We start from the raw sequence: 23,533 nt of genomic DNA on the forward strand, positions 1-23,533 counted from the left end.
ATCACAGTTTAAATAAATCATTTAGAAATTTACTAACGTCTTCCCTCTCCTTATGTGAAGCTGCATGGAATGAGATAAAATCTAGCACCTTTTCATCTGCTGTGTCCCACACCCAAGTAAATTGCAGTTATTTCTGAGGGTGGGTCTAGAAAGATTCTTTCCACAGGGTGTGTGGGTGTGTAGAGATTCTGTGTCTCTAGTGGGAGTTTCTTGGGCTAGGGAGGGAGCAGCTGTGAAGGCCCGAGTTCTGATCTGAAGTAAACTCAGAGCTGGAACGGGAGGCCTCAGTTCCCTGAGAACTTGGATGTTCCTCTGCAGTTATTCCTATCATGAGACTGACAGTTCCTTGAACCCTATTAAACGTACCTAAGTAAGCTTGTATAACAAGCTGCATAGCTAATAAAGTTGTAAGTAAAGAACAGAGCGTTTTGATAGGCATGGAAGGACAGATACGGTTCCAAAGAGGGCTGAGCCCTGGGAACACGAAGGTACTGCAAATATCATAAAAGTACTGTAAACACCATGATGAGATAATTTGGCTTGAGAAGAACATTTTCTCTTTCTCTTGTACTATAAACAAGGTTGCTTCTTAGAATAAAGCATGCACTGGTTCACATGCCTCTGCATCCCCTGTGTCCTGATTTCTTCTGCATCTATACCTCAGGGCCCCCAAGCCCCTCAGGCTTGAATTGTTGGTCACTGAACCGGACAAGCAGCCTTCCTAAAAGGTGGAGGAATGTGGACCAGTGTGGGCACTGCCTTTGGGTGTAGCAGGCCCTATCTGGGGGAGAGGGGGAGGAACACGACACGACATACGGATGGACAGATGGATGGACACTGGCTCCAGGGCTAAGGGAAGCCTCCTCCTCCTCCTCCATCTCGCCTAGAAACTGGGGTCCCTTCCTCCACCTTCTTTGTTCCTGTTTCAGGTCCCTCTCTATCTGGCTCCTGGTCACATGTAGGAATTCCTCACAGCAGGAGCTTGGCTGCAATCTTCAGCCAGTTCTGGTTCCTTCTTTCCTTGGTCTCTTAAGAGCCCCCTCCTGCAGCTGGGAGTCCCAGCTTAACCCGGCTCAGCACACTGCCAAGATTTCCAGACATCCCTTGTGTATTTATCAGCCAAATGCTCTGTGGTGGGCACTGGTCACCTGGTCTGCATTAGGTTGGACTGGCTCCCCAAGAAGAGAAGCCATGGGTCCTGTTTCTGGAAGGGGGTCTCTTCAGGGTAGTACCCATGATGTCCTTCTTAACATGGGGGACCCCTGATGGCCGAGTCCAGGAAACTTTCCATGGTGTTTCATCAGCCTGGGAGAAGCTAAGGGCCCATCTTTTTTTTTTTTTTTTTACCTCCAAGAGGATTCAGAGCTTTCCCTCCAAGAATCCCTACCTGTGGAAGGAAGGGATCTCCCCCACTCGCCCTGGACTCCCTGAGGACAAGTCTTGCAGATTCTCCCAGAAAAACGATCAGCTGGAAGGACAGACTGACGATTCTCCACTGGGCATGGGGTCCCGGGGTCCGGAGCCCTCTCCAGGCCTCTCAGTTTCGGACCTGCCTTCCTGCCAGACTCTGCAGGAGCCTCCGCGCCGTCCCCTTCACCTCTTTGTTCCGCAGCGTGTAGATGAGGAGGTTGAGCGCGGGTGTGACCACGGTGTAGAAGAGCGAGGCGAACTTGCCACGGCCCTGCTCGTAGCTGTGCATGGGTCGCAGGTAGGCGTAGGAGGCGGAGCCGTAGAACAGGCAGACGGCTGTCAGGTGCTAGCGACAGGTGCCCGCCGCTTTCCGCAGCCCCGCGTGGGATTGCGTGCCCCAGACGGCGTGGCCCACCGCGGCGTAGGAGGCCAGGATGACCGCGGACGGCACCAGCAGGATGACCGCGCGTGCCGCGAACGTCCGGCTCTCGGTAGCGCTGCGGCCCCCGCGGCAGGCCAGCTGCAGCAGTGCGGACAGCTCACGGATGAAGTGGTCCAGCCGGCGGGGCGCGCACAGAGGCCGCGGGGCCAGCGGGGCCGTCTGCGCCGCAGAGTTGGCGAGGCGGCCCAGCCAGGAGGCGCTGGCCAGCGCGCGGCACAGGCGCGGGGAGGCGAGCGCGGCGTAGCGGAGCGGGCGGCACACAGCGGCCGCGCGGTCCAGGACCATCACAGCCAGCAGCGCGCAGTCGGCGGAGCCCAGCGCCAGCGAGGCGCACAGCTGCAGCATGCACGCGCAGGCCGGCCAGCAGCGGCGGTACCACGCTGGTGGTGAAGCCCGCGTCCACCAGGGCCAGGTGATAGGAAATAGTACACAGGCGTGTGCGGGCGCGGGCCGCGCACCGCCAGCAGCACCAGCGCCGCGTTGCCGGTCAGCGTTAGGAGGTAGCAGAGCAGGACCGGTGCGAAGAGGACCGGCTGCAGGGACGGCCAGTCGGAGAAACCCAGCAGCAGGAAGCGCTCCTCCGAGCTGTGGTTGAGCTGGGAGAGGGTGAAATGCTAGCTTGGTGTGGTGGCGCCTGCCTTGAATCCCAGCACAGCAGGTGCATGAGGGTCTCTGTGAGTTCAAGGACAGCCTGGTGCACATAGCGAGTTCCAGGCCAGCCAGGGCTACATAGTGGGAAACGGTCTTTTAAAAAAAGGAGTTTGGGGACTGGAGAGGTGGCTCAGCGGTTATTGCAGAGGACCGGGGTTCGGTTCCCAGCACCCACATGACAGTTAACAACTATCCATGATGCCAGTTCCAGGCGATCCGATACCCTCTTCTGGCCTCCGCCGGTGTACTTACCTGCGAGCAATACACTCATGCACGTAAAATAAAAAATTAAATTAATAAATAATAAGAAAGGAACTTAATGCTATCCATGACAAGCAAATCCTGGAATGTGAGATGGACAGGGGAAGAGATAAAAGCACATAAAGTAATGTAACTTATCTGAACCCTTAACTCAGTGAATATCCACATGCCGGTATTCCTTCATTTGTGTTCCCAAGATCCTTTGAGGCAGACAGAGCCAGACACAAAGCCCCTGTCTTACCAGTCCTGGACTTAGAAAGTCAAGTTGTCCTAAGCACATCTCTAATCAGCCTTATTTCACCGTCAGCTTTTCGCTGATTCTCTGCTCTGGTTGCACTTAGCAGCCTCCAAGGAAGAAAGGCAGAGTCCCTCCCAATGAAACTCTGCAGATTTGGGGGGACAGTCCCACTCAGCCTCCTTTCTCCACTTGCCTTGGAAGTGTGCAGTGTCTAAAGGTCCCAGCTGACTCAGGATGTATCAGCTTGTTACCTTCTTTGTTTTAGGTGCTCCTTTTTATTTCTGCGACTGTTAGAAAAATGAGGCCAGTGGAATAGACTGACTGTGATAACTGCAGCCGATCAAATATTTCCTTTTCTTTGCCTTTACCCTGTCCTTCCCTCCCTCCCTCCCTCCCTCCCTCCTTCCCTACCTTCCATTTGACAGGGTCTTATGTGGCCCATGCTGGCCTTGATTTCTCTATGTAGCAGAGGATGACCTTGAACTCCTGATCCCCTTGCCTGCACCTCCAGAGTGCCGAGATTTGCAGGTGTGTGCCGCCAGGCCCAGCCTCCAATCAAAGGTTTTTACTTCTATGTTCATCCTATAAAAACCTCCCCTTTGTGTTCCCTTTGTGGCTTACTAAACTACATCTACTTGATTCATGAATAGCTGTTTGCACAAATGAACTCTTTAAAATTGTATTGTGCCTCTGTTTTTTCCATTGGACTGAAAGTTGACTACAAAGCTTTGTGCATGCAAAGCATGTGCTTAACACGGAGCTATTCTCTCACCTGCGAATTTGGTTTTGTGTGTGTGTTTTCGGGGGTGTCTTTTTAAGACAGTGTCTCCCTATGGTCCTAGCTGGCCTGGAACTCACTATGTAGACCAGGACTTGATCTCATAGAGATCCACCTGCCTTTGCCTCCTGAGTGCTGAGATTAAAAGAGTGTGCCACCGTGCTTGACTGGTTTGCTTTTGTTTGTTTGTTTTGTTTTGTTGGGTTTTTTTTTTTTTTAGGTCTTTTTGAGACAGGATCTCCTGTAGCCCCAGCTGGCCTTAACTTGCTATGTAGACCAGGCTGGTTTTGAACTTACAGAGATCTGCTTGCCTTTGCCTCCCAAGTACTGGGACTAAAGGCACGTGCCGCCACATCTGGCTGGTGTTTTTTTTTTGTTTTTTTTTTGTTTTTTTTTTTTAACACAAGTTGTACAACTTGCAATTGCTGTCTAGTTTGTAGAGGCTGTTTTTAGTACACACAGCCCTTCTGCTGTGTGATACTCTGGGCCACCTCAGGCTAGCCTGGTGCAGGAAAGAGTGCTTCCTGTTAGACTAGAAGAAAGAAGGCCTTGGTCCCAGCTAACATGGCGGCCTCCAGCTGGTTATGGAGATGTAGAAATCATGTCATGAGCCTCTGCCTCAGTTTTGTTAAATGTAAATGGAGCAGTTTGAACTGGATGACTTTTTGGGTTCTTGTCTTAGCCCTGCTTTACTGTCAATCATTTCTCAAACAAATGTAAAGGTAATGCAAGGAAAAAAGAGAACCTTCTTCTCAAGGTCTTTTGACTCTTGGCATTGATGTGAATCCAGTATCTTATGGTGTAGAAACCATGGTAATTGATGGGGTGGATAAAACTCACACAGAAATCTCTCTGTGTAAGTTTCCCATCAGGAATCCTCGCATAGATACTCATAAACACCACACTTATTGCTTTAAATTTAAAGATCACAGTCCTCTAGGCCAGGATGGCTCAGCAGGTAGGGATGCTTGCTGCCTGATGACCTGAGATCCATCTCTGGGACCCAAGAAATGGAAGGAGAGAACTGACTCCTGCAAGGTGTCCTCTGACTTTCACATGCATGCCCCAAACCAATGAATAAATGCAATAAAAAGATCACAGTCTTGTAATTTTTTTTTCAGAAGGTAATTCCCCCCTTGAGGTTGGCAGGAGTTCCTTCCCCAAACTGAGGAGCGATTGGCAATTGATAGTTGCTGGTCTGGTGAGAATTAGTTTTCTTTAAGGGTGTGGTCCCTGGTAGGCTGAAATTGAAATTGCTCCAGGGTATGGCCACACACCCAAGGATATATGGGCAGCACAAATTTGACTCCATGGGTTAAAAAAACCAAAAAGAGGAGACAGAGTTGGATGAGTAGGGGAGGGGTATGGATCTGGGAGGAGTTGGGGGGGGCAAATAGGATCAAAATACATGGCAGAAAATTTTCAAAGAATTAATAAAAATATTCAAAAAGAGAAAAACCCTCCCTTTCCCAATAAAACAACCTGCTTATAAGGTCGTTTCATTTTATCCACTTTAGACAGAACAAATTCAAGGTGATTCATAGCACGTGTTCAGGAGCCAGACTCCTTAGGTTTGAGTGTCGACGCTGCTGATTCCTAGCTGAGCAACTGTGGGCATGTGCTTAACCTCTCTGTGCCCCAGTTTCCTCATATGAAAGCGGATGTGGGTAATGGGAGTTAAGTATGCAATGCAGTTCCAACAGTGCCTGGCACCCAGTAGGTGAGTGGTTAACTGCGTATCATGCATTTTATAAATCAGGAAACAAGTTTTTGTTTTTGTTGTTTGTTATTTTGTGGTGTTGGATATTGAATCCAGGGCCTCATTCATATTAAATACATGTTCTATCATTGAATCACACTACCAGCCCAGAAATAAAATAGTTTTATTTTTATTTATTTTAAATATTTTATTTATTATTTTTATTTTATGTGTATGCATGTATTGCCTGCATATAGGTAAGTGCACCCGTGTCGTGCAATGCCCGCGAGGGAAGAAGAGGCCGTCGGATCCCCTGGAACTGGAGTTACAGACAGTTGTTAGCTGCCATGTGGGTGGTGGGATTCGAACCCGGGTCTTCTGCAAGAAGGTCAGTGTTCTTAACTGCTGAGCCATCTCTCCAGCCCAATAGTTTTATTTTTAAAGATGGTTGTCTCAATATGCAGCCTAAACAGGCCACTAACTCTGAATTGTCCAGCCCCTTGAAGTCTGAGGTTATAGGAATGTATCACACAGGACATGTTTTTCAAGAGTTCCCACACAAGGTGGGGACAAAACTGATGCAAAAATTCATTTTCCTTTCATGTATTAACGTTATTATTTACTTGATTCGAAGTTAGAGAATAGTTTTGTTTTACAGAGCAGGACAGGGAGGTGATCAAAATTCAACATGTCCACAGTGACAGTATTTGTAAATGAATAATAGGATTTTGACTCAAATCCGACTAACTCCAAAGTCTTTGATTTTAAAAAAGAAAAAAAAACCAGACTCTGATATGCTAGAGACTGTGGAGGATAAACACGGCACCCAAAGCCTGGTCTTTATTTCTGGACCACGTTACAGTATTGGGGCTGTACTGGACATGGATAAAATATAAGACATGGTGTTTAGTTTTACGGAGCAATGGTGGCTAGAGGTGATGAATTTCAAAAAGTCAGGTTCTTCAGAACTGTGATTATGGTAGTCGTACACCAGCACAGGACTTGCCTAAGTCCCGAACCACTCACCTTCAAACACACAGCAGTAGCAAAACAGGGAAATACGAGGAAAACTGCACAGACGTCTTTACTACATTCCACACAAACCCCAAGAACAAAGCTCCAACACACAGAAACACACAAACATGAACCCACACATATGCACACACACAAATACACACAAACTTATATACATACACACACGGAAACACACACAGACACATAGAAACATTCACAAAGATACACACAAACACACATATGCACACACAGAAATACACACAAACATGTACATACACACACAGAAACACACATAGGCACATAGAAACACAAACACATAAACACACATATGTATACACTCAAATACACACAAACTTATGCACATACACACTCACACAGAAACAGAGAAACACACACACAAACACATAAACACAGAGAACCATACATGCATAATACATACAAACACACACAGAAACACAAACACATATACATACAGAAACAGAAACACACAAACATATAACACACAGAAACACACATGTACATATATAACCACAGCATATATACATGCATGTATGCATGTGTATACATCCATACACACTCATGCAGAAACACATGTATTCACATACATGCACGCACAGTTGTACACACAAACATGAGCACAGAAATACACACATACAAACAACATACATACATAAACACAGAAACACACACACACGTGCACACACCATCCATGATCCCTCAGAGGACAAACCTGTTGTAAATTATGTGTCCACAAACCTTACTTGATAGGTCAGGATAACAGACTTACCTTCATGTGTTTAGACCTTGAGTGTCAAGATGATCTGTTGATCCCTCTCTCTGGATTCTCTGGGTTTGGAATCATGGGGCGGGGGCAGGGGGAGATTAACAAAGGACCCAGTTGTTTAACTGTATTGATTTCTGGAGTGAAGGCTTGAGGGCAGAGCTGGGCACCTCAGGAAGAAGACAGAGGCTGGGTGCCATCTTGCTGGTCAGCAGAGGAAATGATTAGATGACCTGCAAAGATGCTTAAGTTTGTGAAACGTGGGGGCCAAGGCAGCAGTGGAGTCCTGTAAGGGGCACAGATAGGGCAACTCGAGCCAGTTTTCACTAGTTGGTGGCTCCAAACATAACCTTCCGGACACTAAGGGGGGAGCAAGGGAAGGTGCTGACTCGAGGGGAGACAGCGATCGCCATTCCCTGGTCCTAAGAAGAGGGGAGCAGCCTTGGGGAGTCTGTGCCCCACTCCCATGATTAGCTCTTTCCACGGAAGTGTCCAGAGAGGCGGCCCCCGGGGAAGAAGGGCGAATTCTGGAGAGACGATCCCTTCAGGGTGTTGTGTCTGGCAGGGTGTGGAGGCCAGAGGCGGCTTAATTTCCTCTTACTGTCATTTCTACTGACTCATACTTCCCTGTTTCTTTTCTAACCTGCTCATTTGTTGACTGGGTTCACGCTACCTGCTGAACCTCAGCAATTCTGTCGGAGTCCCAGACTTTAGTCTGTTGGAGGCAGAGATTTAAGTCATCCTCAGAGTTTTTATTTTGGAAAACAAACAGAGACTTACTATGTAATACAATCTAGCCTCAAAATCATGATACCCCTGCCTCAGTCTCCCCAAGTGCTGGGATCACTGGCATGTGCCTCGCCCAGTTCAGGGACTGATTCATACCACTGGCTTTTGCCTGCCACCCCTCCCCCTCCTCCCTCCCGGCTCTGTCAACCTCTCCTGAGCCTTTCCGCTCTTCATTCTTGAATATTTTGTTTCTGGCCCACACTCTACTCTTGTCATAAATCTCGGTAACTAATTATTCACATAGGCTACACCTCCACCCTCCTTTCATTTCCTTCCTCCATAATATGGAAAATTATCACGGTCCCTCACCTTCCTCACGTCTTCACATCTCTCTCTATCCAGCACAGATTGCCTCCCACCATCATGATTACTTCTTTGGGGTGGGTGAGATGGCCCAGTGGGTAAAGGTGCTTGCTGCCAAGACTGACAATCTGAGTTTGATCCCTGGGACCTGCATGGTGGAGACAACTCAATCCAGCAGAGTTGTCCTCTGACCTCCACACCTGCTCTGAAGAGGTTACATGCATGCCCATAGTCTCCCACAAATAAATACAATAAAAATTACTTCTTTGTAAACCCTTACCCCTGTTTCCACTTTTTAGTATTCTCTTGGTTAAGTTGCTGTCTTGTTTAAATCAAACTCTAATTTGATTGACTATGCATGTTTGGTTGATTATTGTAGGAGAAAAACTCCCACACAGGCCAAGGGTTTCACTTTACATTCATGACCACCAACATTAAAGGACAGAGGCAAAAACCTTCAGATCGCCATATACAAATCTATATGAATGTAGCTATTTCTTCAAGATTGAAAACATTTCCTCATGGAGAGGAACAGGAGGCCCACAAAGTTCATGAAACTCATGAAAGACTCAAAGTTCCCTGAAATTTAAAAGATTCAGCAGTCCCCTCCCAGAGTTCCAGTAAGCAGTAAACAACGCTTGAGGAGAGAACACTCCTTAGTGATGGAGCTGCCTGAAAATTGTGCAGGTGATGCCAGTGAGGCAGCTTGAGTCCTTCGCCAACGCTGGCATGGGCTTTTCTGTGATGCAGCTAGTGGAGTCACCCACCGCCCTGCAAATAACCCTTTAAAGAATTACTGGTCCTTTTCTAGAGTTTCATGACAAAAAATGGGTTCTATCTCTCCCCTGATTTCAGTCTAACCTCCTAACTGATTTTAGAGTGACCCCTTCAGATGGGGGGGCGGATATGACACAGCAGCAGTAAAGCACCAGTAGAGAAAACTAGTTCCTTCTGGTCAAGAGGATGAACTCTCTGGTCTGGGTGAAGACCCAACATTCCGATTGGACAGGTCAATGTCCTGACTAAGGGACCACCCAGGAAGGTGGGTTTGCCTTAAGTCATGCTAAAGAGATGAGTGGGATGATTAACCCTTTAATGAGATAAAGTGCTTTTCTTGCCCAGAATTCTTGCCCCTAGCTCAGTAGCTCACAGGGCCATAGCCACGCCCAGCTCTTCTGAATTACTCAGAAAACCGCAGTCTTCTCTCCTCTTCCTTCTATTCTGAGCATGCCCCCCTTGGTACTTTGTGCTCCCTCACTCTTGCTCGGAAGCTCCTCTCCCTGATGCTTGGTCTGACCATCAAGTGGCTGGCAGTACACGGTATGAATTCCCTCCTGCAGGACAGGTCTCAAATCCAAGTCAGAAAGGCATTGGTTACCCCTACAGCAGTCATGCCTCTATTGCACCAGTGGCACACCCACCTGGCAGGTTGGTTGTATAGCATGTATTGTCCGACACCAGATAAGACTACAGGTCTTTTCCATCAGCCTTCATAGCTCCTCTGGTACTACGAAAGCTAACCAGCAGAGAGGAAGCTTCAAGCTCAGTTCCAGACTGGTCTCTTGATGTCGTTCGACTAAGACATGTAATATTTTTAACAGTAGGGTCTTACCACCTAGTTACAGTGGACAAATAAGAATAATGACAATCGGCTGTATTGTTTTTGGAGGTCTCTGGAGCCTCCCTGACCAATAACTCATAGGCTATCCCATGCCTGGCAGTGAGACTTCAACTTAATTACCCACGTCTTCTGGGAGCCACATTATTCACTCACGTTGAGTTTCTTGAATTGGGAAGGACTTTTAAACAAGAAAGGAAAGAGACTCTCATAGTTTGTCCTATGAGGTTGTGGGACCTGGGGCAGATAGGATCAGTCTGAGTGCTCGGGACCTGGAGAAACTGAATACTGGAAGTACTTGTCAGTCCTTGAGACAAAGGTTGTATAGCCTGAAGCAATGTGGTGGACTGTTCATACAAACCTTCAGGGACACTTGGTCTCCCTGAGGTCCCCAATAATATGAGGAACTGGAAGATAATTAAGAGGCATTACTGCGAGAACTGGGCATGATAGAGGTGGTGTTTGATGTCCAGTGCACTGGGCCAGATAGGACGCTGCTTACAGGATGCTAAAGAAAGGGAACTTAGGACTGATAGGGGGATTTAGTGGTTTTGCTGAGCCCCAGGAATGTCAACCAACCAGCTTTGAGGATGAAGAACTTCAGAAACCCCTTCTCCAGGGGGTGAGCCTTCAGGGGGCAACCTTGCAAGACTCTCCGACACTCCTTGGAGGACATTGAGCTGATCCCCTGCTATCAGTGGCCCTCCTTGGACATCCAGAGCTGAGAGCAGTTTCTTCTGTGGGGTACAACCTCAGCTCCAGCCCTATGCAGTGCCCTGAACATGTGTGCTATGAGCAGCCCCTGTGGTGCCTACAGTGTAGTCAGGATTCAGCACCAGAGTCTACACTGGTGATCGGTCCAGCTGTGGACTGTGTGGCAAGAACTTTTAACCAGAAGGAAAGCATCGTGAGGTACTAGAAGCTGGTCTGGGAGGAGAAGCAGCCTGGAGTTGGGTTGTATCCAGGGTGTTGCCTCAGGGGGATAAGACAAGATAATGAGGGAATGTGATCAAAGTATCTATCATCTATCATCTATCTATCTATCTATCTATCTATCTATCTATCCATCTATCATCATCTATCATCTGTCTATCAATCGTTTATGGCAATCCAACTCACATACAAACTCGCTGCAAAAGTCAGATAATGCTTTAGATCCCCCACCTCCTCTAGAAACCTATAAAAGGAATTCTCTTTGTTTCTTGGGCTGTTCTTTTAGGTGGGATTTAGAACTGAACCTCTGCTGTGCTGGCTAGCATTGTTAAGTTGCCCATTAACCCGAAATACATCTCAGTGCCTATTTTTTATCAAACCTGGAACAGAATCTTTTGCTAATTCAAAACATCTGGGAAATCAGAAAATTAAAACAAAAAGCACTTCCTGTCTTTCATGGGACTCAGGGTAGACTTGAAATGGGAAAGGATGGTGGGGGCAGGGGTGAAGGATGCATGGGAGGAGGAGTGTTGGGTTGGGTTGTAATGGCCTCATCTTCTCAGGGCTAATGTGCTTAATGTGTTTCAGTGAGAGGAGGGGACTGGTTGACAGGGCCTGAGTGAAAAGACCATCTTTCTTTCAGTCCTTCACCGGAAACCAAGCTTTCCATGGTCCCCCCTGGACTTGCTCTCTAAACTTTCCTCAGTGACTTTTCCACTGGAAGAAGACAGCCATAGCTAAACTTGTTAAACTTGGCTGAAGCTTGTGTTTTCTCCTCTATTAACTATTTGGATCAACCTCATTTTCCTGTGCTGTCTTCCAGATGTATTTAAAGTTACTGTTTATAAAAACTTTTGCCCTGACTTTGTAATTTCCCAGACCTTCCCAGAGCCTACCCATTTCTGGGTATAGTCCCCTCTCTCAATTCCTTTCTCAACCCACCTTAGAGCCAGACAGCAATATAGTGGACTTGTACTACCACCATGTGGTCAAACTGTGAAACCACATCTCCTGTAGCCTGGATGGCAGATCCTGAAACCTGCTCTGTGAAGCTTAGGGCAGTAGTTTTCAGATTTTTATCTGGGTCATACCCTCAGAATTCCAGATTCATTTGATAATTTGTATTTCCAGGTTCCCTGGTGCTGCTGTTGATGGTTTCCTGGCAGGTCAATAGTTTTGTGCTCTCAGCCTGTGGTAGACAGGCTCCCACCTCACCCCAAATGAAAGGTGAGCATAGTATTGAAGTCTGTGCAACTATTGTAGAGGTGGCCTGTCCCATTAGAGGGCCATGAGTCAAACCACCTGTCCCTACCCCCACCACCCCTATAGGTCATCTGGAAATCTTAAGAAAGCCTCTGGAAACAAGGAGAGGAGTTAGACTTCCTTACAATGAGTTGTGTTGTTCACTGGACACAACGGGGCATGGTCAATTAGACCTGGCTCGGTTCTCACTTTGCAAAGCCCTTTCTGTTTTCAGGACCCCTTTAGACATTCCATCTTTGTGAGTTCAGAGTCCAAGTCCCGTGCTATTTGTTTCCAATTTTTCATCCTAAGCTCATGGCTCAGGTAATACATCTCTTCAGCAATTTAAAGAATTCTCTGCAATCCAAAGGGAAGGGCATTTATGAGTCTTGGGAGTGGGATTTTGCACCTGACTAGGGACAAATGGTAATGATTTAGTGTTTGTGTCTAACTTGTAGGCCCACCATGTCAGGATGCTGCATTCTAAGAGCACCCCAAGATGATGAGATTTGCTTTTTGGGGTAGCACACCCAGGTGCTGACTGTAGACCCAGAAGAGTGGAGGTTTGCTGTTTAATGCAGTTCACAGATATGACAAGCCTCTCCAGAGGGGAGACTTGGGGCAGAAAATACTGCATTTTGGAAGAGGCATCTTCTGATCCCTTGTCATCTCAACTTGGGGTGAGGGGTTAGACCTTGAACACTCAAAGATAAATTTTGTGTCTACACTCCATCTCCCTGTCCCCGTGTGGTACCCAGGTCACCCAATTTTGCTTTCTTTACTGGTAAATCTGCTCATGCCTGCCCTCTTCTGGAAGCTTGTGTGAATACAACCAAAAAGAAACAAATCTTTCTGCTGGCCTTCTTTCCCTTCTGGGATTAGAGTTAAAAGCTTGTTAGCTATTTTGACCGGTGTTTTTCATGGAATCACACAGACATGCTTAAGTTTGGCTCAGGACTGGTGGAGTTCAAGATCCTGTGGCAGTGATGGTGAAAGAGCATTCAACACACTTTTTGATTTGGTTCTTTGTGAGAGAGTCAGTTACTGGAGGCAGATCTTTGGATGAAATCAGTATAGAGCAGGAAATCTGTAACCCAGGGCAGCTGATTTAATTCAGTCTCCAGTTTATTTATAATGAAGTAGAAAACTGCAAAGGTGGTACCAGGAGTTTGCTTTAGGTCAGTTTTAGTAAGACTAGAGTCTCTCTCTCTCTCTCTCTCTCTCTCTCTCTCTCTCTCTCTCTCTCTCTCTCGTGTGTGTGTGTGTGTGTGTGTGTGTGTGTGTGTCTCTGTAAGAGCAGTCAGCACTTTTAATCACTGAGTTGTATCTCCAGCCCCAGTTGATAGTTCTTTTTTAAGGATTTACTTTTTTATTTATTTATTTATTTATGTGTGTGTGTGCGTGCGCGCATGCCATATGTGTGCAGGTACCCAGAGAGGCCTGAAGAGGATGTTGAATTTCCTGGATTACAGATGATTGTGAGTGGCCCAACATGATGGGTGTTGGGAATCGAACTTGGGTCCTCTGGAAGAGCAATGAGTGCTCTTCACTGATGAGCCATCTTTCTAGTTCCCAGTCTTAACCCAGGACTTTCCTCATTGAAAACCAACTCCTGCTTGTGATGTGTCCATTCTGTATGTCTGTATGTGCAACTGGATACATCAGGAGCAATGAACAGATACCATAAGTATACACAGAAGTTCACAGATGCTTCATAGGTAAGAGTGAAAAACTGGAAACACTCCACACTTCCATCATCATGGATAGATAAACTGAGGCACATTTGTGTGATGGGACACTGCTCAAGAATGAACAGGAACAGCTGCCACACACTATAGCAGGGTTAATCGCAAAGCAATTATACTGGATAAGAATAATTAGACCCAAAAGTACAGATTTTATGACTGTTCGCATATTGAATGAGGAATGCAGAGGGGTGGAAGGGAGACTGCAGTGAGGCAAGAGAGAGCTGTTGGGGGAGGGTATGTTATTTAATGACTGTGCTGATGGTTTCGTGGTGCATGCATATGTCAACACTTACCAAATTGTACATTTCAATATATATGATATATACAATTTATTACATGTCAATTATACTTTCATCCAATGGTGAGAAGAAAGATATCACCAGCTGGGTGTGGTGGCTCTCATCTGTAATCCCAGCATTTAAGATCTGTGACTTACAGGTCAGTTTGAGTGAGCTACATGAGACACTATCTCATAAACAGAAGGTATTGGTTATACGACAGGAAGATGTCAGGAGATGTGGGTAACTTTCCTCCGAGTTTCAGAAGGCTGCCTCTTGTCATCTTCTCCAGTGGGAATGAATGGCAGAATGCCAAAGTACTCAAAGCAAGAACAGTCTCTGGGGAAGAGTAGATGGAGTTGATTAGGAGGTGGAAATGGTACATTTTAAATGTGCATCTCTGTTGGCCTGCTTCACCCTGGGGATGAGAGTTTCAGTGACTAAAGGAAAAACCATTTTGCTGACCCTTCAGGCAGATCTTCCTCAAGGTTTTTTCTCTCTAGTGAAGTTCTGATGGGCACTGGAGAGGCCGAGAGTACAGATACAGCACACGTAGAGAAGGCCACGAGGTCTTTCTGGGACATGGTAGAGTAACCACGTGTGTAATTTTTCCTTCAGATCTGGGGATTGAGCCCAGCCTTGGCTTGCTAGGTGAGCATTTTCCCACTGAGCCAGGGCCCCAGCCTCACTTTGATGTTTGGAGCACAGTACTTCCTAACTTTCCTTATTCAGTGACAGTGTCATGGAATCCATGTTTTCTCTCTAAACAAGGACTGTCTGGGCAAAGGCACCACCATGTATTTCCTCAGTATTCAACACAGCATCAGGAGGAGCAGCAAGCATGGAGAAATCCCTGGCTAAGCACTGGCAAGACTAAGTGTTAAGAATCACAAAATGTGTGTGGGCTGGAGAGACGCTCAGGGGTTAACAGCGTTGGCTGCTCTGAGGACCTGAGTTCAGTTGGAAGCAGCCATGTCAGGCAACTCTCAACCAACTGTAATTCCCCCTCCAGGGGATCTGACATCCTCTTCTGGCTTCCACAGGCACTGCACCCACATGCACATACCTACACACAGACATACATGTACTCATGATTAAAAATAAATTTTAAAAAATTTAAAAAGTGTGGACTGTATTTTTATTATTTTTCTTTTTTAAAAATAGCAATCTATTCTTTGACAATATCATACATGTACATAGTGCATTCTGATTGCTTTTACCCCATCCTCTCTTATATATTTTTAATTATTAGCGAATTCTTAATTAGTATGTTCTCTTGGACCTCTGGAAGACTTCTTTTTTGTTTGTTTGTTTTTTGAGACATTGTCCCCCTCTGGCCCCAGCTGACCTGGAACTTGCTGTGTAGACTAGGCTGATCTTGATTTCACAGAGACCCACCTGCCTCTGCCTCCTGAGTGCTGAGACTAAATGCATGTGCTACTGTGCCTGGCGGCTTCTTCCTCCTCTCCCTCCCCTCCCTCTCCTTTCCCCCTCCCCCCTTCTCCTCCTCCTTCTTCTGTTTTTTTTCAAAGACAGATTTACTCTGTAGCCCAGGCTGGCCTGGAACTTGCAACAATCCTCCTGCCTCAGCCTCCCATGTGCTGGGATTACTGGCACCACTACACCCAGCAGAGCCATCTTTTATTAATGAGCCCTCTCACCTTTTCTCATTTATTGGCTCTGTATTCCATTGACTCTTGCACTTCATGGCTGTTTTATTCACCTTCGGTGTCCTGGTTGTTTTTGGTTTGCCTCACGGTTTGGGGACACATTCCTGTAGCCTTGTTGTGTGGAGTCTTTATCGATCTTCCTTTGGGTTTCCTGGGTACTAAGGTCACCGACAGTCTAAGAACATCCTTCTTCCTCTGGCAAAAGAATGTGCCATGGGCATTACCTTGATGCCAGTTTTGCTCCCATAGCAAGCCTGATGACTAACATGTCTGTGAGTTCCCATAAGCTCCCAGAGAAGTCAACTCCATTGTATCTCAGCTTCATGGATAAGGAGATGGAGGCTCAGAGAGAGCACATCAATTGTCCTGACCACACACGTAATTGATTGGAAGAATTAGGATTTGAATTCAAGGCAGATTTGTGCTGAATGTCTGTAATGCCAGCACTTGGGAGGTGGAGGCAGGAGAATGGGGGGTTTAAAGCCAGCTTCAGGTACACGGTGAGTCTGAGAACTTCCAGCATTACATCTGACCCTGTTTCAAACAAAAGAAAACAACCCATATACAAGCAAAGGATTAGAATGCAAGTCTACTGACATCAAGATTAATTCTTTAGATTAAATTTTAAATGATTGTTTATGACAGTTTGTGGGAGTCAGTTTTTTCCTTCCACCATAAGGTTCTGGGGATGGAAGTCCTGCCATCAGGCTTGGCAGCAAGCTCCTTTGTCCACCATACAGGTTATGGGGTGGAAGTCCTGCCATCAGGCTTGGCAGCAAGCTCCTTTGTCCACCATACAGGTTATGGGGATGGAAGACCTGCCATCAGGCTTGGCAGCAAGCTCCTTTGTCCACCATACAGGTTCTGGGGATGGAAGACCTGCCATCGGGCTTGGCAGGAAGCTCCTTTGTCCACCATACAGGTTATGGGGTGGAAGTCCTGCCATCGGGCTTGGCAACAAGCTCCTTTGTCCACCATACAGGTTCTGGGATGGAAGTCCTGCCATCAGGCTTGGCAGCAAGCTCCTTTGTCCCCCATACAGGTTCTGGGGATGGAAGACCTGCCATCGGGCTTGGCAGCAAGCTCCTTTGTCCCCCATAAGGTTCTGGGGATGGAAGACCTGCCATCGGGCTTGGCAGCAAGCTCCTTTGTCCCCCATAAGGTTCTGGGGATGGAAGACCTGCCATCGGGCTTGGCAGCAAGCTCCTTTGTCCACCATACAGGTTATGGGGTGGAAGTCCTGCCATCAGGCTTGGCAGGAAGCTCCTTTGTCCACTACGCCATGTCCCTAGCCCCAAGATCAATCCTTTCAACCACTCTCTTGAACTAATTTCCATAAGAACTTGCCTGTATGATTCTTTTCTGGCCCCTTTCAGTTCTTAAGAGCTTTTGCCTAAAGATAGATTTTTTTTTAAGATTTATTTTTAGGAGCCTGGAGAGATGGTTCAGCAGTTAAGAGCACTGGCTGCTCTTCCAGAGGGCCCGGGTTTGATTCCCAGCACCCACATGGTGGCTAACAACCATCTGTAACTCCAGTTCCAGGGCATCTGACACCCTCTTTTGACCTCAGTGGGCATGTATGACATGGGTGCACCCACCTACATGCAGACATTATGCTCATACACATAAAATAAAAATAAATAAAATATTTTTTAAATTAATAAAAAGATTTATTTTTAATTATGTGTACCTGGGTGTGGGGGTATGTTTACATGAGTGCAATACCCCTGGAGGCCAGAAGAGGAAATCAGATCCCCCTGGAGCTGGGGTTGTGAGCTGCCCAACACTGGGTGCTGGGAACAGAACTTGGGTCTTCTGCAAGAGCAGTACCCATTCTTAATCTCTGAGCCATCTCTCCGTCTCCTAGAGACAAATTTTAAAAAATTAGGTATGATTATGTGTGCCGTCATATTAATCAAGACAGCCACTCGGGGAACAAAGGCCTTTTGTACCATGTCCCAATGCCAAATAACTTAAAGGATCTTTGTGCTGTGGCTGGAAACCTTATTATCTTGATAGTCTGTTGGGACTGATATTCTGCAACTTTGTTAAATTGTTCTGCTTGTAAAATCGTCCCTCCATCTTGGGTTCCCTTCTACGGAAGGCAGAAAAGAGCCTGTGGGTGTTGAGAAGTTTGTCTGTGGCAGCTCCTCAGAGGCAAAGCTGTCTTCTTAACTGTATGACCCTCTTCTGAGTTCCACATCTCCTCTCCTTTGATCCTTCGTAATTCGGTACTGTCCAGGAGTGCTGCTCCAGAGTCATACCCCACCCCTTGTCAAATCTGTACAGCCCCATTTTCTGGATGCTTCTCTTCAGGGCAGCCTTGACATCTGCGTTCCTCAGGCTGTAGATGACAGGATTGAGGATGGGGGTGATCACCGCATAGAACAGAGACAGCAGGGGGTCCGTGGCCGGGTCGTAGCTGGCCTTAGGGCGGATGTAGATAAAGATGGCAGTGCCATAGAAGAGGGAGACCACCAGCAGGTGGGAGGAGCAGGTGGAAAAGGCCTTCCTGCGGCCGGAGGCAGAGGGAATCCGGAAGATGGTGGCCAGGATCCGCCCGTAGGAGCTGAGGATGAGGCCGAAGGGGCAGAGGATGATGAGCGCGGCCGCCAGGATGATCTGCAGCTCATTGAGCGAGGTGTCTCCACACACCAGCTGCAGCACCGGCTGGATCTCACAGAAGAAGTGAGGGACGGCGTTGGTGCCGCAGAAGGGCAAGGAGAAGATGAAGGCCGTGTGGCCCAGGCCCACCAGGGCCCCGCAGGCCCACGCGGCGCCCGCCAGCTGCTTGCACACGCGGCGGCTGAGCAGCAGCGGGTATCGCAGGGGCTCGCAGATGGCCGCGTGGCGGTCGTAGGCCATGGCGGCCAGCAGGCAGCACTCGGTGGCGCCGAAGAAGAGGAAGAAGAACATCTGCAGGGCGCAGCCGGACCGCGGGATGTGGCGCTGGCCGGTGAGCAGGTGGTGCAGCAGCAGGGGGACGGTGACCGACGTGTAGCATATCTCCAGGGCAGAGAGGATTCGGAGGAAGAAGTACATGGGGGACTGGAGCGCGGCGTCCGTGGAGACCAGCGCCGCAATGAGGAGGTTGCCGGCCACTGTGAGCAGGTAGATAGCCAGGAAGAGGGAGAAAAGCAGGCCCTGCAGGTGGGCCAGGCGGGAGAAGCCCACCAGCACGAACTCAGTCACCTGGGAGGCGTTGGTCCCCATCCTGCGGCAGGAGGAAGTCCTGTGCGTTCTGACGGGGATCCAGAGGATGCCTCTGCCTCCGAGCTCCTTCTCTCAGACTCTCAGGGTCTGGGCCTTGGAAATGCAGCAAGCCCGTTTTGCACCCTCGGCCCATATGTCTCTGACCTCTCTCCACAGTGCACACCTTTCAGAAGCAGACACTGAGGTCAGATTCTTCTGCTCTGGCAAACCGTTGGACTGTTCTAGGCTCTCTCTCTCTTTTCATTTTATAGAGCTTCACTTGCATCCCAGGATGGTCTGGAACTCACTGGGTATCTCAGACTGGCCTCCAACTCTCCTTTGCCCTCCTGCCTCAGCTTGCAGAGTGCTGGGATTACAGTCCAGAGCCCCCATGTCCAGGCCTTTCACTATTCTCCATTTCCATCCTTGCTTCAGGGCTGGGGTTGGGCATTTCCCACCCAGCTGATGTTTTCCTGCTCAAGACCAGAACTGGGTCCACTTCCATGGGAGGAAAAACCTGTTCCCAGTCAAGGGGATTTTCTGTCCATCCTTCCTCTGAATCTTTTATCTTTGTTTTTCTTTCCCCTTATCTTTTCCTGTCCATTTCCCTTCCCTGATTCAATTATCACTCCCCATCCCTCCACTTATCACCCCCTCTTCATTTTCTATCATCTTACCAGCAGATGAAGTTCACAGCCTCCATTGGCTAGGGAAGAAATCTGAGCGGTCCCCTCTTCCAAGCAGCTACAAGGAGTGAAACCATACAGAGAGGGGTCTCTGTAACAACACAGCTGTGGAGATGACAGGACCTAGTGAGGGTCTCTGGGACATCAGTGCTGTGGAGGATGGCAGGGCCTCTCTCAACTGATCATTTCCACATCTTGCTGCTTCCCAGAATCATCCCTTCACATCACAACACATGCAACTCACCAGACCTTGCACATAAGCCACACAGATGCTTACATGAATGTACTGCACCTCTCAGTCTCAGCACAGAAGAGTAAGTTAACCACCTCAGAAACCTGGTTCGTCTCAGCCCACGGATATACCATGCATTACATATCTATACCAACATCATTACAAATAAAATGAAAGTCACAGCATATTTAATATAAAAATAATAAACATCTGAAGGTATACGAGACACGTAAATCCAAATATTCTGTAAAAATGCAAGCATGCATTAAAACCCCGAGTCTGCACACCAGTACTGGTACAGCTCAGTCCCTGTTTCAGCCCACCCTGGGTCTCCCCCCATTTTCCAGGACATCACGGTATTTCCTTATTTGGGAAATATCCATTGATAAAGGCAGGCAGTGCCTGAAGACTGGGTTGTTTTCTCCTCCCTAGGCATCCCAGGTCCCTCATGAGGAACATTTTCTAAGGTTTGTGTCTCTTTAAGTCTCTGAGGACTCGAGTCTCCCAGCATATTCTGCTTTTCAATAGGGACAGTGTTCACACAACTAATTAAACTGTTATTTTGTAGTCTGTTCATTAGATGGTAAGAATTAGGGGATGACCTGCTGAGAACATTTCACAGAAATGTCTGGGGTCCCAGGTCTCTCTCAGTCTCCCATGCTACCTCTGGTCACTCACTTTCATTTCCTCCTCATGATCTTCTCTGTTACATCACTGAAGACAGTATAGTAATTACAAAATCAATAATTCTATGTTCTATCAACTATCTTACTTACCAGTGTAGTTCAATAATGAATGTATGTACATGTGTGCATGTGTTCATGTGTGTGCACGTTTGTGGGAGCCCATGTGCAGGTAGAAGCTAGAGGTTGATGCTGGGTGTCATCTCCCTTTCTCTACTGCTCCCCACCTCATTTTTCCTGTTTTATCCTGTTTAGATCCCTATTTGTGCCCCCTTATTACCCCTGCCCAATTTTATGTGATAAATATATACATTGTCGGTAGTTCCCCAGTTAGGGTTTCAGTTTCTTACCCAGTTTCTCATGTCTATACTCAGACTTTATCTGGCTTGGGCTTATGTGGGAATTTTGCATGTTGTCACCATTATTGTGAGTTCACATGTATAACTGACCAGCCGTCTGGAAAATCTGTTCCCTTGTGGTGACCCACCACTTCCAACTCTTACAATCTTTCCACCCCAGTGATCCCTGAGCCTTGGGAGAAGTTTGATATAATCACTTGATGTTTTGAAGCAGAGTCTCTCACTGAACCAAGAAAAGCTCACTGGTTTGGCAAAACCACCTGGTCAGTGAGCTCCAGAGACCCTCAAGTCTCTGTCTACTGCTAGGATCACCATGCCTGGCTTTTTTCATTTTTTATCATTTGTGTTTGAACATGGAAAGCAGATTATTCTTAATTCCTAAAATTTTCATAGGAGTATCTCTGCCTTTTTTGTTGCTAAGATTTGTTTTTATTTTTTTAAGTGTGTGTGTGTGTGTGTGTGTGTGTGTGTGTGTGTGCAGGTGCTTGTGGAAGCCAGAAGAGGGCATTGGAGCCCCTGGAACTGGAGTTACAGGAGATTGTGAGCCACCTGAAGTGGGTGCTTAGAACTGGACTTGGGTCCTCTGGAAGACAGCAAGCACTCCTAACCACAGAGCCACCTCTCCAGCCCCTCTGCATTTCAAACAACTCACTGGGTTAATCGGGGTTGCTTGCATGTGCATGGCTGTGCAGTTATTTACTGGACCATCAGCAACTCACCAGTGGCTACACACCCCTGAATGACTCCCTTCCCTTGGTAGCCATTATGCACTAATAACTCCACAGGTAGGGTTGGGGCCTCAGGTGCATCTCCCCCATCCATGTTGTAGTGTTGATGTCCTTGATGTCATGAAGGTCTTGTGCAGGCAACCTCTGAGTTCATGAGTACAACAGCCATGTCATGTTAAAAGACAGCATTTCCCAGCTCTCCTACCTGTCCTCTGGCTCTTAATTCTTTCTGATACCCCTTCTGTGATGTTCTCTGAACCTTAAAGGGGGTGGGGTAGATGTCCTGTTTAGGGCTTAGCACTCAACACCAATTCTCATCACTCTGATCACTTATGAGTCTCTGCACTAACTGCTTCCCATGGCAAAAGGAAGCTTCCCTGAGGTTGATAGCAGCACTCATCGATGTGTGTGGCCATAACTATTGATAAGGCAGTTTGACAACATGCCCATTTGGCAAAACAACTGTAGTAGGTTCTCCACTAAGGCCTATGACCTCCTTGCCATGGACTTTAGAACAGGTCTAGTGCACCAGCCATGAATTCCCTCTTGTGGAGCAGGCCTCAAAGTCAATCAGAAAGTGGTTGGTTACCCTCATAACATTCCTGCCACTACTGCCCTAGTGGGCACATCATGCCTGACAGTGTAGCGTGCACTGCTAGGTCAGACAGCAGTATGTATAGCACCTTCCAGCATCACATCTTCTGGAACTATGAAAGCTAGTCAGCATAGAGGAAGCTTCCAGTTCAGTCCCAGCTTGATCTCTCTATGCCCTGTAACCAAAGTGTGTGGTGTCTTTAGCAATAGAGTATTTCCATCCAGTTATGGTAGCAACCATGAACAATGTAATAGCCTGCACTGTTATGGAGGCCTCTGGAGCCTCCATGGCTATCAGCTCATAAGTAGGTACCCTATGCATGGTAATGGGCTGTTTGTTTAATAACCCTTGGTTTGTGGGAGGAAGAAGCAGCATTATCCACATGTGCAGGGTACCTCTGTTCAACCCTAACCAAGGAAGTAAGGAGAAAATAGAGGAAGACGCCAAGAAAAGGAAAGAACTCCCATGCATTGAAAGAATTAATATTGTGAAAATGGCTATCCTAACAAAAACAATCTACAGATTCAATGCAACCGCAAGCAAAATTCCAGTGTCATTCTTCACAGAAATAGAAAAAAAGATTTAAAAGCCATTTGGAAGGACAAAAGAACACAGAGAACCAATGGAATTCTGAGGGGTGGGTGAGAAGAGCTAGGAGAATCTTTACAGGTGATTTCAAGCTATAATACAGAGTCATAGAAACAAAACCAGCATGGTATTGGCATAAAAACAGATAAAGAAATCAATATTACAGAATAAACTAGAATATACAGCTAGAGGCCCACGCAAACCATAGGCACCTTATTTTTCACCAAGATGCCAAAAAAAAAAAAAAAAAAAAAGAGAAAAATGAGCCTGTTTTAACAGATGGTGCTCAGAAACTGTATCAACATATAGAAGAATTTCAGGCTGGAGAGATGGCTCAGCACTTGAGAGCACTGACTGCTCTTGTAGAGGACCCAGGTTCAATTCCCAGCACCCATATGGCAGCTAACAACTGTCTTTAACTCCAGTTCCAGGGGAATCTGACACCCTTTTCTGACCTCGGTGGGTATTGTATGACACAAATGCACTTACATACGTGCAGGCAATACACTCATACATGTAAAACAAAAATAATAAAATATTTAAAAAAACATGTAGAAGAAGGAAACTAGTACCTTATCTCTCACCATACACAAAAATCAACTCCAAATGGATGAA

At 47.0% G+C, this 23,533-nt stretch overlaps 2 protein-coding genes across 2 annotated transcripts; both read right to left on the bottom strand.

Moving 5' to 3' along the window:
- Positions 1-1,537: 1,537 nt before the first annotated feature.
- LOC103747900 (putative olfactory receptor 2I1) lies at positions 1,538-7,286 on the bottom strand. Its single transcript, XM_017802552.1, is given in 4 exon segments — positions 1,538-2,201; positions 2,203-2,268; positions 2,270-2,448; positions 7,281-7,286. Coding segments are annotated over 4 exon segments (915 nt in total).
- Positions 7,287-18,006: 10,720 nt separating this feature from the next.
- On the bottom strand, positions 18,007-19,068 carry LOC103747901 (olfactory receptor 10C1). Its single transcript, XM_008850463.1, has one exon. The coding sequence runs from the start codon at positions 19,066-19,068 to the stop codon at positions 18,007-18,009; it is 1,062 nt and encodes a 353-aa protein (XP_008848685.1).
- Between the last annotated feature and the right edge of the window lie 4,465 nt (positions 19,069-23,533).

This window comes from Nannospalax galili, unplaced genomic scaffold (assembly GCF_000622305.1).
Source record: "Nannospalax galili isolate Female #2095 unplaced genomic scaffold, S.galili_v1.0 scaffold1105, whole genome shotgun sequence".
Lineage (NCBI taxonomy): Eukaryota > Metazoa > Chordata > Mammalia > Rodentia > Spalacidae > Nannospalax > Nannospalax galili.